General features: G+C 40.5%; 1 protein-coding gene across 1 annotated transcript; it reads left to right on the top strand.

Annotated features, from left to right (window-relative positions):
• Nucleotides 1-6,219: 6,219 nt before the first annotated feature.
• TMEM52B (transmembrane protein 52B) lies at nt 6,220-16,216 on the top strand. Its single transcript, XM_019960141.2, has 5 exons — nt 6,220-6,782; nt 9,043-9,086; nt 11,481-11,519; nt 12,076-12,242; nt 14,011-16,216. Exons 1-5 carry the CDS (start codon nt 6,729-6,731, stop codon nt 14,253-14,255), a joined length of 549 nt encoding a protein of 182 aa, XP_019815700.1. The 5' UTR covers nt 6,220-6,728; the 3' UTR covers nt 14,256-16,216.
• Nucleotides 16,217-17,028: the final 812 nt, after the last annotated feature.

The following is a 17,028-nucleotide window of genomic DNA, read 5'->3' as shown; positions in this document are numbered from 1 at the left end:
TTATTGCCTTCTGTTAAGGAAATCTCATTCTTTTCTACACCAGGCATACCATGTAAATTGTGTTATATTCTACAAACAGTTAACAGTTAGCACATGAGGTTCTTAACTATCAAGACATCACCAGCATGAACTAGACTTTTAAACTACAAAGAAATTTAAGGAAAATCTATCTCAATTGTATTATTTTGAGAAAGTAGAACTAAAGCCGTCCCCCAACACCACAACTCTATTAAGTGGTTTACTATCTTTTTTCTGTCTGATGCTACACAAAAACTCAGTTCACTGTTCTTTCAGTTATATCAGATCATAAAAGACATAGGTGATTTCTTCTGAGTGGTATTATAAATGCAGTATGCTGCTGCTGCTGCTGCTGCTAAGTCATTTCAGTCATGCACAACTCTGTGCGACCCCAGAGACAGCAGCCCACCAGGCTCCTCTGTCCCTGGGATTCTCCAGGCAAGAATACTGGAGTGGGTTGCCATTTCCTTCTCCAATGCATAAAAGTGAAAAGTGGAAGTGTAGTCGCTCAGTCATGTCCGATTCTTCAAGACCCCATGGACTGTAGCCTACCAGGCTCCTCCATTCGTGGGATTTTCCAAGCAAGAGTACTGGAGTGGATTACCATTGCCTTCTAATGCAGTATGAAACTCTCTCAAAGGATTCAGTGAGAGAGTTTTCATATCACCAAGACAGAGAATATCAATTTCACACAAGACTTTAAACATGTTGTCTGGTAGAGGATACCTGCATTCACTCTCAAACCTTTTCTTTTCATTTGTTTTTATTTTTGGTCACACCCTACCCCTTGCAGGATCTCAGTGTCCCCAAACAGGTGCCTAGAGTCTTAACCAGAGGACTGCCAGAGAAGTCCTGCAAACTTTTTCTTGATGTCTCTTGAAGAAGGGACTCAGAGCTCACATGGAGGTGCCGTCATGTGGACAGTGTGAAAAACTAGATCAGTCACTGTCTTCCACGTGATCTAGTTCCTCAGCACGGCCGTGTTGAGAGCCATGTTTTGCCTTCTGCTATTCAAGCCCATTAGAAATAAGTGATTTTTTTTAAATTGTGACAAATGTTATATACCATTTTAACCATTTTTAGGTGTACAGTTTCATGGCATTAAACACATTCACATTGCTGCTTAACCTTTCACACTATCCATCTCCATAACATTCTCATCTTCTCTAACTGAAACTGTATCCTTTAAACAATAACTCCTGTGATGGTTGATTTTATGCATCAACATGACTGGGTCACAGCCTGCCCAGATATTTGGTCCAACATTCTTCTGAGTGTTTCTGCATGGGTGTTTTTGGATGAGATTACCATTTCAATTACCATTTCAATATGGGCTTCCCTGGTGGCTCAGATGGAAAAAATCTGCCTGCCATGCAGGAAACCCGGGTTCGATTCCTGGGTTGATAAGATCTCCTGGAGAAGGAGTATTCTTCAACCCACACCAGTATTCTTGCCTGGAGAATCCCATGGACAGAGAAGTCTGGTGGGCTACTGTCCATGGGGTAGCAATGAGTCAGACACGACTAACCAGCTAACACTTAATCAGTAGAGTAAAGCAGATTTCTCTCCATGTGAGTGGGTTTCATCCGATCAGTTAAAAGCCTGAATAGAACAAAGGACTAGCCTTCCTCCAAAAAAGGGAAAAAAAAAAAATTCTCCAAGAGATAGCCTTTGGACTTGGACAGGAACTCACTGCTGACTAGCCTAGGTCTAGACCCTGCCAGCTCACACTACAAATTTAGACTTGCAGCCTCCATAATTGAATGAGTCAATTTCTTATAATAAATCTCTTTAGGTATATAAACAAATTCTATTGGTTTCATTTCCCTGGAAAACCCTGACTCATACAACACCCCACTTCTTCTTCCCCCCAGTTTCTGAAACCACCATCCTATTTTTTGCCTTTATGAATCTGACTACTCTAGGAACCTCATACAAGTGGAAGTTTATGATATTTGTCCTTTTATATCTGTCTTATTTCATTTAGCATAATGTCTTTAAGATTCATCCAGTGTTTTAGTATATGGGCTTTACCCATATATACCCAGGTGACTCAGTGGTAAAGACCTCGCCTGCAGTGCAGGAGATGCAAAAGATGTGGGTTCAGTCTTTGAGTCAGGAAGATCTCCTGGAGAAGGAAATGGCAACCCACTCCAATATTCTTGCCTGGAGGATCCCATGGTCAGAGGAACCTGGCAGGTTACAGTCCATGCAGTTACAGAGTCAGGCATGACTAGAGCATGAACACAACAGCAGTAACATTGTAGCAACTGTCAGAATTTCCTTCCTTTTTAAGGCTGAATAATATTTCACTGCATAAGTATGTCACGTCTTGTTTATCCGTTGATTCATTGAGGAATTTTTGGCTTTTTCCTGTTTTGGAAAGATCCTTGGGGATAATTTCTGCAATCTTTATGTGGCAGAAAAGTGGTTCTCATTATTCCTCTGTAATCTCTTCCTCTTAAACGTGGGTGGAATCTGTGGCTTGGGATGAAGTAAAGGTGATGTAATGTACGTGATCATGTATATGTGTTTACATAAGGTATTGTGCCTATCTCAAAAGACAAATGTGCATGAATTCTGCCTAGGGGAGCTTAGAAATGAATCCTTTCCCAGTTAAGCCTTTCAGTGAAAATGCAAGCCAGAAAACACCTTGAGCACAGCCTCATGAGACCCTAAGGAGAGGCTCTAACTAAACTGTGCCCACATTTCTGAGCCACAGGTATTGTGAAATAATAAATGTATATCATTTTATATCACTACTTACATAATTTGTAGTAATGTGTTACATGGCATATAAAACCAGTAATTCTATGATAGTCTTAATCCTCCTATTTTGTTAAACTTCCTTGAGTCTAGTCCTATCACTGACTTTTAGTGCCTCTCAAGTTGCCACTCAATACTTAAACTGGAATATTGGTTTGTAAAATAGAGACGCTATATTTTGTCTTCCTGGTGGAGCTTCCAGTAGTTGTAAGATAGAACTGGTTTCTCCTGTTATAGTATATATTTTTGAAGATCCACCGTTGAACACTTCATAGCTCACCCTAGATGCCTCAGAATAGTAATAGTCTTAGTCTCTGTTTTGCTGAATGCTTCCCTAGTGGTTCAGCAGTAAAGAATCCACCTGCCAATGCAGAAGATGAGGGTTCAATCCCTGTGTGGGGAAGATCCCCTGGAGCAGGAAAGGGCAACCCGCTCAAGTATTCTTGCCTGAGAAATCACATGGCGGGCTACAGCCCATGGGGTTGCAACTTAGCAACTAAACAACAACAGCAACAGCAACACTGACCTGACCTAGGCAAGGTCCAAAGGAGAATAATCAAAGGAACCAGACATAAAAAATTCCTTAGCCCCACTTATTACAGGTATTGTATAACAATTCCCTGAAGCATAGGTGAAAAGACCTGTGTACAGTCCCCTCCATTGGTTCCACACCACGTCCTTAACAACCTGGGTACAAGCTAATGATTCACGAGCATAATGGAACCGCAAAATTGTGTAGGGTTGTAATGAGATCATTCCCTTCTGGCTCAGCCACCTGCCCTTCCAATGCAGATTGTCTTCAGTCTTCTCACTTGCCTTCTCTTTCCTCTCTCATCAGTCCCTACATGGATGCTTTGATAGAGACTGAGCTCAGAGTTAAAACTGCCACAAGGCATAATTACTTCCATTTGAATAAACAAGAAGTTCTCTTTCACTAACCCAGTGGTGGAGGGAGGGGTGGGGGAGGGGAAGCGGCAGCAGTAATTCTAAGAAAAATAACAAGAAGGTCATTAACAGAATTCCATTTGTTCTAACTTGTTAGGAAGCTGGAGGGCAAAGAGATGATGGCAATCACAAGGCAGGAAAGTGCAATGGGGGTGAAAAATGTCATGTTAATAGGAAAACCTGTTCATGCAGGTGACGGCTGGCATGATTGGGAGAGAAGAGGGCCAGGGTAGCAAGGGGAAATATTCAAGAACAGGAATCCCAAGAAAGCTAAAACAAGGTCATGGTGACAATACATGAAGCAGGAGGACACGTTTTGCAGTCTATTGATGGTAAAAGTCATTGCTGAAACTGAGTGGAAATCAAAATAATCCTGGCTAACACTCACAAAATATTTTTTTCATATCAGGGTTGTATATGTAGCCTGGTGGAATACAGTCCATGGGGTCACAAAGAGTCAGACATGACTAAGCCGTTTTTCACTACATTCACGGTATATGTATTTCATACACATTAACATATTTAATCTAAATGTATAAAAGTTAGTGTTAGTCATTCAGTCATGTCCAACTCTTTGCAAACCCATGGACGGTAGCCCACCAGGTTCCTCTGTCCATGGGATTTCTCATGCAAGAATACTGGAGTGGGTAGCCATTCCCTTCCCCAGGGGATCTTCCCAACCCAGAGATTGAATCCATGTCTCCTGCATTGCAGGCAGATTCTTTAGCATCTGAGCCGCCATAAGTGTATGAAGTAACTTGATGCTTTTGAATTACGGTTCTGGAGAAGACTCTTGAGAGTCCCTTGGACTTCAAGGAGATCAAACCAGTCAATACAAAAGGAAATCAACCCTGCATATTCACTGGAAGGACTGATGCTGGAGCTGAAGCTCCAATACTTTGGCTACCTGATGCAAAGAGCTGACTCATTGGCAAAAATCCTGATGCTGAGAAAGATTGAGGGCAGAGGAGAAGAGGGCAGCAGAGGATGAGATGGTTGGATGGCATCACCAACTCAATGGACATGAGTTGGAGCAAACTCCGAGAGACAGTGAAGGGTAGGGAAGCCTGGTGTGCTGCAGTTCATGGGGTCACAAAGAGTTAGACACAACTCAGTAACTAAACAATGAACAATAACAGCAATTATTATTATTACTATTATCCATTTTATATAGGATGAAACTGAGCCAACAGAGAGATGTAATATCTTGCTCAAGATCCCACAGCTAATAAGTGACCAAGTAAGTATTTCACTCCACAGACAATGTAGCTGGAGTCTTAGCCATGATGCCCCACTGTCTCTGACATGAGTAAGAGAAGAGCAAGTTTAATGATGCTACATCACACTCTGAATAGAAATACTCTAATCAAAATGCCTTCATGTCTCTGATTGTATTTTTTCTATGGAACAACATCTAGGGTAGGTCTCATGGGCATTCCATTCCTAGTTCATGAATCGGAAAATTGAGGACTGAGAAATTATATGATAATTTAGTGAAGGGCCAAGATTCTGCCACCTTTGTCCTGTAAAATGCCTCCTACCTGGCCCCTCTTCTGCTGAAATTTGGAACATACTGTTATATTTATACCTGTGATGGATTCATTTTGATATTTGGCAAAACTAATACAATTATGTAAAGTTTAAAAATAAAATTAAAAAAAAAGAAAAAAAACCCAAAACAAACAAAAAATGACGTAGTGCTCATTTATTTCTGAAAATGAATGATTTTGGATCATCAGTATTGTACCAACTTTTTCTCTCACTGTTTGAATTCCTTGGCTAAGAAAAAAAAAATTGAGTTTATATTCTCCATTCTTGTATCACATTGTTATGCTGTGTGAGGGTTTTTAGAACCAACTGCCCCCAATGGTCTTCCTTCAATAACTCAGTAAAATCAGATTTTCAGAGTTAGGAAGGATACAAAAGTTGCTTTTTTTTTTTTTCTCTCAATTTTTATGAGATAGATCCCTGTAAACAAATGCCCAATTTTCCTATGAAATAATTTCTTTTAAAAAAATTCTTAATATTTTGTATTAAAAGATTATTGGCTTAACCACACATCATTTATGCAGCATTCATTTGTCCCTAGAGAGGTGTATCTCTATAAATATTCTATGTCCTTTCCATGGGTACTTATTTTGGCTCTGACTTTAGATTAAATGAGAGAGACAGAGAGACATATAGATCTTGAGTCTTGTTTTAGAAATGTCTGTTTGATTTTTCACTATTTCAATAAGAATTGAAGTCAGTGTGGAGGGCAACTTCAAGGACAGCATCCAGAAATTCTAATTTCCAAACTTGCTTTTCCAAAGATGCTATAGCTTTCCAGTTCATTTGGCAACCTCTCAGCCCTACTCCAGTGTCTAGAAATAAATGACCCAGAACCAGGAGAGTTGATTATCAACATAGTAAAGGGGGGTGGTTTCCAAGAGCAAGAGAGGAGGGCTAATCACATGGAGAGCCAGTGTGAATGGAGGTTGGCAGGGTGACTTTCAACCAGCAACAGTCATCCTGGAGTGCTTGGGTGAAGGGCCAAGAATATTACTCCTTTTCTGATGGAAAAGAGACTTTATTTGGTCTCCCTTTGATCCCCCTTCAAGTCCAGTTTCTTACCACTGCCTAGAAAAATACCTAATTCACAGGACTTACGTGTCCTTCCTGAGAGTTGTCCTTTTGGAGGCAGTGTGGACAAGGCATCTAGAAAGGACTAAAAGTAGAATGGAAGAAAAGGAGGGGCAGGGAAGCAAATGTAGAGACCTTGAGCCCAGGGGCAGAAGTAGAGAAAGAAGCTAGGATGAAAGGGGAGAGAAAAATTACAGAAAACAACAACTACAGAGAGTGAGAGGAGAGAAAGAGACAGAGGAGGAAAAACCAGCGTATTGCTGAGAGAAGTTTCTGTCCTTAAGTCCTCTAGGTCAAGAAGTCAGACATGGCCCAGAGCACAGAAGGGAGACGACGGATGCCCAGTGCCTGATCTGGAGAAGTAAGAGTCCAGCCAGATGGGACTGCAGTCCCCAGCTCTGATGGCCTCCGCCCTGGTGTATTTCACCCAGGTGAGTCGTGAAAATGCAGGAAGGAGACTTTTGTTTGTTTCTCAGATAAGCCAACTGTCAAAAGAACCTGGGCGAAAACTGAATGAGGGGGAAAGACATATACTTTCGAACCAAAGGGGTAGGAGGGGAAAAGAATTAACTAGAATGTTCCCTTAGTATTATAGGGTTACATAGTGACCTGTGACGAATGACATCAATGAAAAGAAGGACATATATACAAGTAGGATAGCGAAGGCAATTTAGAAGTGTCTGTTATGTATATTTCTCTCTTTTAGTGTCTTATCACCTAGCCCTCAAGATCTCAAGTAAATTATTGAGACTTCCCTGGTGGTCTGGTGGTTAGGACACCATGCTTCCACTGCAGGGGGCACAGGTTCAATCCCTAGTGGGGGAATTAAGGTCCAAAAAGTAAGCCACTCATGTGGCCAAAAAAAGAAAAAGGTTCTCAAGTAAATTATTAAAACCAAGAACATAATTCTCCTAAACGGTATGTCCCACATCAGCCTTAATACCACTCTAGCAGTTTAGGTGCCTCCCGGTCAGAGATAAGTTAAGAGACAGAAAACTCTTTAAAGGTAATTTGGACCTTTTATTTCTCTCCATTGAGAAGCAGGAGATTCTAAGTAACTCAATTGAGAAAGGGTCATTGGACTGAGGGATTCCAGACCATTGTCAGAGAGAAGTTTATTCAGTTATGAAATCTACTAAGAAGAAAAGCAAATGATGAAATGGGTTGGCTTCCAATTTCTGTACAGCTCCTAACAGGAAGGTTGCTGTCTGTTTGCTTCCTATACACCAGTTAATTGAGGGCCTGAACCCATATCTTTTCCTTGTATTTTCTTTTTGCTTCCTCTTCTCTTCCTGTTCTTCCCTTCCAAATTTCTTTTCTCATTTCTTCTCTTTTTGTAACAGGCTTGAAAAGGGATGTTTTATCTACTAACCACCTTAGGCTTTTTTATTTTCCTTTAGTAAAGAAAGCAAAACGAAGTCCTGTGGATGGATGGAGGAAACCCATACTTTGTCATCTTTAGTGAAACCAGGAGTTTCTCAAGTGTTTTTTGCAGAAGTCAGCTGTTAGTTCTTTTATAAGTCCTTTTCACCCAAAGTCATGAGTCTGAGTGTCCCCCTGCTCCCAATTCTCAATAAGTACAAATTTCCATCTCCTTAGAGAAATTTTGGGGCATTTATTGTTGATTTCCTATAATATCAAATCATCCAAGTTACTGGAAGAGTGAAACAGTTTTTAGAACAAAAATTTACCTAGAGAGTCTTAGAAGGAGAAAGTCAACTGAAACATACCTAGAAGAGGCGGTGGAAGATTTCTTTCCTGGGAGTAGAAGGGATCTGACAGCAATGTCAAGGAGTTAGAGCAGTCTGTCTCTGGTTCCAGTAATTCATTCAACATGAACACATGATAGAATTTGGTTTGGAATTCTGGCCAAATCTATAGGTATGTGCAGTTGTCATGTTACTTAAATGTCTATGCCTTAGACCCTTAACATTTCAAAGTAAAGTACCCACTGGCATGGTTACTGTGCTGAAATGTTATGAAATCTTAAAAATTCTTAGCAATCTGGCTGGCAGAGAGTAGCTATTCAATAAATAGTTCTTCCACTCCCTTCCCCCCTTCTTCTCTTGTATGGTGAGTTTTTGCTTTTGTTTTAATATTTGCCCTCTGAACAAGCTGAATGACATATCTAGCTTAATCTTAAGTCATGTTTTCAAAATGTTTTACTCAGATAGTAAATAGTACTACACAGAATTAAATACAGAATTACCACCACTAAGGCACTGAGTTGCTTTTTTTTTAACTCTTAATTTTAGATTGAAGTATTGCCAGTGAGTTATTGATGTACAGAGGAAATAAAAAAAGAACACTGGGGTTGAATTCAACTTGTAAATGAGAGAGAATTTGAAGGATCTGTCTGGGGGACAGATGAGAAAGTTTCTAAGATGAACAAATTGGTATAAACACTGCATCTCATTCATAAAAGATGCTCCCTCCCCACCACGGAAAAAAAGAAGAACCAAATCAGAGTAGACATTTGCTCTTGCAGGCTTTCCCACTTTGAATTTAATAAAGATCAGGCACAGGAGAGATGAAAACAGTCCTAACCATGATTGACCCTATGACCTTGTCCTTGTATTTACTACGCTCTCACCCGCTAACCTGACGGCACAGTCATGAGGGTGACACATAGGCTGCTGAGCAGAGCAAATGAGACCATTTCCCTGTCTGAGATTATTTCCCTTCCTACAGCTTCCTCGGGCAAGATGTGAGGAGAACTGTGTCAGTCCTGAACAGTAAGTATCTGAGAATGCTCAGTGGAAGGAAGGCGAGACAGACAAAAACATCAACACCCCAAACAGGGTCAAATGTCATCAGATAGCTGTGATTTCCCTATTTCTACTTAAATGGGCCTCCACCCACTGATCTCACAGACGGGTTCTCCAAAAACAAGTAAGCATTCCAGTCATCCTAAACACTCAAAATAATACTGCTGACAGCACTTTTTTCCAAAGCCAATCTTCCTATCAAAACTTTTTTGATAGGAAGTAATCTCAGTTTATACAGTCACAGAGATTTGGGAAAGATTTTCTTTCCCATGCTTCTCAGTGACTCACTGGGGCAGACAGAATTCACTAGACTCAGACAGATAAACCTGGGTGATTGCTAGAGTAGAACCACCATTTCAGATATGCAGAGCATTTCCTATTTTTTAGGGCACGTTAATATTTATTGGACTTTCCTGGTGGCTCAATAGTAAGGAATCCGCCTGCCAACACAGAAGATGCAAGAGATGTGCAAGTTTGATCCCTGAGCCAGGAAAATTCCCTGGAGAAAGAAATGGCAACCCACTCCAGTATTCTTGCCTGGGAAATCCCATGGACAGAGGAGCCTGGTGGGCTACAGTCCATGCAGTGTCAACTGAGTCAGACAAAACTTAGAGACTACACAACAATCACAGTAACAACAGTATTTATTGCAGGTGTCACTTAGCTCTCACTTTGAGGTGATTATCCCTCCATCTAAATCTGTCACAATTAGGTCTCGTGTAGACACAGGACACCAAGATGAAAAAGGGAAGAGATTCACTCCTCTTGGAGGTAAACTGTTTTAAGGAAGCAGGGACAGTTTGAGTAAAAGACTTACTTAGCTTGAAGAAAAATACATATTTAGCCACGGAAAGAGTTTCCCAACAGCCAAGTCTGTTAAACCCAGGGGGAATGGCAATGGCCTTCATTACTTGTCACATGCTCTTTGAGGTTTTACACGCCTACCACTGTAGGAGTGTTACTTTTAATAGAATCAGAATCATAACGCTGTAGAACTGGAAGAGGCTTTGAACGAATGAGAAATATGAGGACACTTAGAGACACTGTTTATTGATGAAACAAACTGTATGGTCTACAACTGTGCAGAGAGGATAGAGAAGTAGATTTCAATAGATTTCAACAGATCACTATATCAGAAAGGATTATTAAATGCATTAATAATTATCTTCAGTAACAAATGTTTTCCTTCCCCTTCTCTTCCTACTTACAAACTTATTCCACTTCTTGTCCCATGCAATCCATATTTTCTTCATTCTGTAGAGAAAATTGATAATTGCCCTAGTTCATTCAGAGTATTGAATTAGCTTTCATCATGATGGAGTTGGTTTTTACATTCCACCCCCCCACCCCTGCTTCTTGTTTGGCCTCAGGGGATATGCTTATCAGTTTTGATCCTGGATGTGAAAATTTAAAGCCCTTTTTATAGTGGGTGTTTTTATGGTTTTATTGTGACCCCCCTCTTTTTCTTTTTTTCCCCTTTGTTTCTGCTTTTTATTTTTTATCAAAATATAGTTGATTTATAATATTGTGTTAGTTTCTAGGGTACAGCAAAAGGATTAAGTTATATATATACATATTCTTTTTCATATTCTTTTCCATTATAGATTATTACAGGTCACTGAATATAGTTCCATGTGCTATATAGTAGGGCTCTATTGTTTACCTATATAGTCGCCCTTTTTGCAACAGCTTGTAAAACAAATTATAAATGTTCATGCTTATAATTGAAATATTCTTTATATTTAAGCTATTGACTTCAAATATATACAAACCTTAACTGTCACATTCATTTTTACTCTTTGTAAGCTTATTCTGCAAGTTCTTTCTTGATAATCGTCATCAAAACTGTTTACAATGATTGTGGTTACATGTTCTATTAACATTACTTTAATGATAACTAGTTTAGTCTGTCTTATAGTGATTTACCTGATGGTATAAACCGCTTCTGGCCTTCCCAGGTGGCACTAGTGGTAAAGAACCTGCCTGCTAATGCAGGAGATGTAAGAGACTCAGGTTCGATCCCTGGGTCAGGAAGATCCCCTGGGGGAGGGCATGGCAACCCACTTCAGTGTTCTTGCTTGGAGAATCCCATGGACAGGGGAGCCTGGCGGGTTACAGTCCATAGGGTTGCAAAAAAGTCGGACACAACTGAAGCAACAGCATGCACGATGAATAAACCACTACTAAAGGCATCCCATTTCATGATAGATTTAGCTGGTTACATTGAAGTTAACATAACCTGTAACGCTTTTATTATAAAGGTATCATACATTTTTGTAACTCATATTTCTGATTCTGAAAGTATAACAGGCATTGATTATATTTTTATTGCAAAATAAAATTATTATTCTTTCTCCATAGCTGCCTGACCACAGACTGGGTACATCTCTGGTATATATGGTAAGTTTCAGCTATGTTACCCAAAAAGACATTTAAAAGGAAGCGTTTCTCAGGGGTATTAGTTTTTAAGTGGTTTTTTTTTTTTTTCATTTTTAAATATATTGACAACAGAGGGGAAAAAATCTGAGATATTGAGCCTACTTACCTAACATCTCACGGAGTAAAGCCTCTTTTCCTCATCACTAACCTATGTGACAATATAGCAGGATTTCCTATTTCAATACCATCTCCTGGGCTAACATCAACAGATTGTTGTGTATTTTCTCAGGGTCAACTCTAGAAATAGCCACAGAAAGGAGACTACTTCAGTAAAAATTTGCCCCTCCAAAATGCATTTAAATCTCTCATGAATTGTTCAAGTGAACTGACTTAGTCTTGCTGACAAAATAAGGAAGTATATATATGACAGGAAAGCCTGGAACTGAAATCTTAAAAGCATTCTAAAAAATATTCAAGCAAGAATTAAAATGCAGACATTGAAGGCTGATTATGCAAATTGGTTTAAAAAACAAAACAAGGAGCACAGAGCTCTCAGTACTCCGTGGGGTCCTTGCAGGCTGCTGGTGGTCATCGGGGCACTGCTTCTCCTGTGCGGCCTGACTTCTGTGTGCTTCCGCTGCTGTCTGGATCGCCAGCAAAATGGGGGAGAGGAGGGCCAGCCACCCTATGAAGTGACGGTCATCGCTTTTGACCATGACAGCACTCTCCAGAGTACGGTCACTTGTGAGTATATGGACATGTAACACGGGAAGTGAAGCCGGGTTTAAAAGAACACCTGGTGCGAAGGTTTAAAAACATTGATCAAACAGTATTAGATTTATTTATTTATTCACGTATTATTTTTGCTTGCACTGGGTCTTCGTTGCTGCATTCGGGCTTTCTCTAGTTGCCCCGGGGAAGGGGCTACTTTCTGGTTTCGGTATGAGGGCTTCACATGGTGATGGCTTCTCTGGTTGGGGAGCATGGGCTCTAGAGCAAGCAGGGTTCGGCAGTTGTGATACAGGGGTTTAGTTGCTCCGTGACATGTGAAATCTTCGGGGACCAGGAATGGAACCCTTGTTCCCTGCATTGTCAGGTTGATTCTTATCCATTGTACCAAGAAATAAAAAGTCATTCAGTTGTATCTGACTCTGCGATCCCATGGACTATACAGTCCATGGAATTCTCCAGGCAAGAATACTGGCGGGGGTAGCCTTTCCCTTCTCCAGGGAATCTTCCCAACCCAGGGATCAAACCCAGGTCTTCCGCATTGCAGGTGGATTCTTTACCAGCTGAGCTACCAGGGAAGCCCACTGTACCAAGAGGGAATAGTGTTAAAGATTCTAAATCTTGGGGCAGCTTTAATTTCCAGATGCCTGATGGTGTGGTGACCTTGCCCCTCACGGATGCTGTACTTATGGTCTGATGATGGAATGAAGGAAGAAATGAAATGTTAGAGACGATATTGGAAACGTCTTATAGGAAAAATTTACAAGTTGATAAACAATTACTTTGATAAAACTATTTTAAGCACTGCACATATCCCTTTTTTGAAAACATCTTAGATTTTGTGAAAGCCAAACTTATATTTTCTCTTTACTATATTTTTTATCTTTAGAAAAATTAGTCATGGGATACTTTAAATTCTTTATTCACCAGGTCTTACTCTGTTAAATATTAGGCCCAACACCTGATAGTTATAAGACACTTTCCTTTATCTCCCTCTGTTCTCTTCTTTGGATTATATTCTTTCCTAAAATTGGAGAGTGACCTACTGGGCAGAACAGCAGGTGGAAATATGCTGTAATATTTATTTTGAAAAAAGAGAGAGCTATAGCACATTGTTCACCTTTTCCTGCTTCTTTTCTCACTGTCAGTCTACGGGGAAACATAAATAGGCAGAAACAATTACTTCTAAGGGATCTGCAACTTCAGTGGGTTGGCATAAAGGGTTTTAAATTAGTAAAGGGGAAAGAAAGGGGTTATGACATGTGGGGACACATTTTAGATTATTTGAGAAAGCAAAGAGGGAAGTTGGTTTCTACACAAGCTTCACAGGACTTTTATAACATCTGTTGCCAAGAGTGACAATGAGTTTTGACACTTGTTGAAAATGAAGGGGGATTTGGCTTCCCTGGGGACTCAGTGGTAAAGAATCTGCCTGCCAATGCAGGAGGCACGGGTTCAGTTCCTGGTCCAGGAGGATCCTACATGCTGTGGGACAACTAATCCTATCTTCCTCAGCTACTGAGCCTGTGCTCTGAAATAAGGGAATCCACTGCAATGAGAAACCCACGCACCAACTAGAGAGTAGCCCCTCTTCACCACAACTGGAGAAAACCTGTGGGCAACAGCGAAGACCCAGTGCAGCCAATGAGTAAATAAAGAAAAGGGACAGAGGCTAGACACCCTTTTCATAAAATAATATAAATCAAGGGGAACTGCATGTGCTGTAAGTCTCTGGTTTCTGAAGATGCCACATGTACTTGAACTCCGGTTCTTTCCTGCCTAGCCCTGCAGTCAGTGTTCGGCCCTGCGGCTCGAAGGATCCTGGCTGTGGCTCACTCCCCCAGCTCCCTGGGCCAGCTGCCCTCCTCTCTGGACACCCTCCCAGGGTATGAGGAAGCACTTCGCATGACTCGCTTCACTGTTTCAAGGTGCGGGCAGAAAGCACCTGATCTACCATCAGTGCCAGAAGAAAAGCAGCTGCCCCCGATGGAGAAAGAGTCTCCCGGAGTACAACACTCTTCTGATTGATGGGGACCTTTTTTGTTTTTTTTAACCGTTGTATTTTATTTAGCTGTAACAAATCAAATTGCTAAAACTTTTGTTTATGTTAAATTTGAGATAAGCCTATAGACCCAGCAAGAGAAATGTAATTATAAACAGACATGGCCACTAGTTGCTAGTAGTAACAGTTACTATATTACACATATTTTCTCTTATAATATGTCATTGCAACACAACTTAAAATTAGCACACTAATTTGCATTTATAAGTAATTCACATTACATTTATAAGTGATTTATAGGGAAAACATTACATTTATAAGTGATTTAAATTCTCTGTAATTTAATGTCTCATCTGCTGAAGTATAGTAGTCATAGTACCTTAGAAGTTCCTTTTTAATTTATTTTTAATTGGAGGATAATTGCTTTATAATGTGTTGGCTTCTGCTGTAAAACTACATGAATCAGCCATATATATATACACACACACACATATATATATATATATCCCCTACTTCTTGAACATCCCTCCCACCCCCCAAAATCTGGTTTTATTAATGGAGTGGAGGTGTCCTCAGGGTTGGTAAATATGCCCAGACAAATGGAAAAATTTTTCCTAACTTTCAGAAGGGTTAGGATGGCATCTAAACATCATTCTGTGGGAAAGATAGATTCTAACTCTTCATTTCCAGGTGCATCTATTTTCTGCTATGGGATGCTCTTGTTGAGAACTCTTCTTTATCCAGGGGTAAAAAATTTGCAATTAACCTGTAGTGATGCTGATTACTACTAAACTGGAAAGCACCAGAGGCAGCTTGGATTCCTTCACCTATCAAGTTCTTTTCCCTAGAGGACGCTGCAAGTTTCCCTAGCAGCAAACAGGTTGTGTACACTTGTGGAGAAAGACACTCGTATAGGCACAGCCAGAGCTGTTAATGCACTGAATTCACACAGCCTTCCTCTCATGAGAACATTCACTTTTATGCTAAATCACAGTGATAATTTGGGACATCATGTAGTACCTCACTGGACATCCAAAATCCAGGGGTGGGATTGCGGGCATGGGCTAAGAGGGCACAGTAAAGTACTGAAGTGCAAATATTGAGGTCTTTCATTCTTCTACCCACTAACAGAACGGGAAACTGAATAGAATGCAGTAACAGTTCCATTCATTTTTTAGTTCCTCTGCCCTGCAAACACATGCACGCACATGGAGGCATGCACACATATGCACACGTATGCTTTTGTAACTCTAAAAGATAGCATTGTTTTGCCTCTTTCCTCCTTCCTGCTTTGACTGCTTTCAAGTCCTGTCTCTATAGTGACAACACTTGTTTCTTGTGGTGACCTTCACTGCCACCTGGTGGAGCGATGGTAGAAATGCATTCTCCTATTGGCACCTAAAGCTTCCCTGGTGGCTCAGTGGTCAAGAATCCACCTGCCAATGCAAGAGACGTGGGTTCGATCCCTGGGTCAGGAAGATCCCCTGCAGGAGGAAATGGCAACCCACTCCAGTGTTCTAGCCTGGCAAATGCGTACTTCTCCAATCTTTGGAGCACTAACTGCTTGGAGTCCTTCCCAGGGCACCATCCTGCTGTTGCATTGCTAACCTGTCCACATAACACACTACCTCCAAAATTTCCTGTTATTGGAAAATTTAGGAAATGAAGTACATTTGGGGAAAAACTACTTGCCAGTGACCTTAGGAAAGTTACCGAACTCTTTCAAGAACAGTCTCTCATTTGTAAAAGAAAGGATAATAACACCACTGATGATAGTTGTGAAAATCAAATAAACTGTCTAGAAATGACAAGATTTGTAAATTATTATACACATGCATTTGTTACTATTACTTTTGACAGTTTATTTTCATTTGCCTCCTATGATGTTGCTGAGAATTATATTCTGATTTGTCCTTTTGCCAGTCAGCTTGCTGAATTATTGCTAAGTCACCCCTCACGTAGCTTTATTTCATCAATAAATATTTGTTGGTTGAGGTAAACAGCTGGAGACATGTGATCCGTCTTAATATATCCTGTGTAGAGGTAAGGAATATTTTAGAAAATTTGTTTATTAGTCAATTAGCTCCATTTCAGGGAGCAATACAGACCCAGGGGTGGCTGATTAATGCACCACCTCATTAAACCCCTTCTTGGAACGCTCACTGAGCCAGGAGGGAAAATGTTCTAAGTGAGTATAATCTGCTGGTGATCTACTTTATTCTGAGTCATTTAAGACACTGCCTCTGGAAATTGTTAAATGCATGAATTGTTAATAACACCCAAGGGGGCCTTGTTTTGCACTGCCAAATGAATCTCTTCAGTGTCACATATTCCATAAAGTACTCTAGATCCTTTCAACCTTCAGGATGCTACAGCCTTAAAGAAGTTAAAATGTCCTCAGGTACAAGGAGATCTGGAAAGAAACCCTGCCTGTAAGGATCTTGTTCTAAAGAGATCTATCTGCCTCACTTTGCCTCCCCCCTTGCCCTGTCCTTAGCCACATGGAGTCTCCCGCCCCTGTCCCCACTCCCATTTTGTCACAAGCCATTAGCAGCTATTTGGCTTCACTTCTTTACTCAGTCTAAGACATCTGCTCATCAGCTCAATCACTTTCACCACTGGTTTAATTTTGTTTCACTCCTTTTAACTATCCTCATGGGTTTCTCTGCTGGCATAGATGGTAAAGAATCTGCCTGCAGTGCAGGAGACCCTGGTAACATCCTGCAGCCTGCCTATGAAGCTTCATTATCCAAACTCTATAGCTTAATCTGTATATATAGAGAGAGCTTAATTTGGGTT

The sequence above is a fragment of the Bos indicus genome, chromosome 5 (assembly GCF_029378745.1).
Source record: "Bos indicus isolate NIAB-ARS_2022 breed Sahiwal x Tharparkar chromosome 5, NIAB-ARS_B.indTharparkar_mat_pri_1.0, whole genome shotgun sequence".
In the NCBI taxonomy this organism is placed as follows: Eukaryota; Metazoa; Chordata; class Mammalia; order Artiodactyla; family Bovidae; genus Bos; species Bos indicus.
The sequence above is the reverse complement of the archived record's forward strand: the minus strand, read 5'-3'. Positions and strand labels throughout refer to the sequence as shown.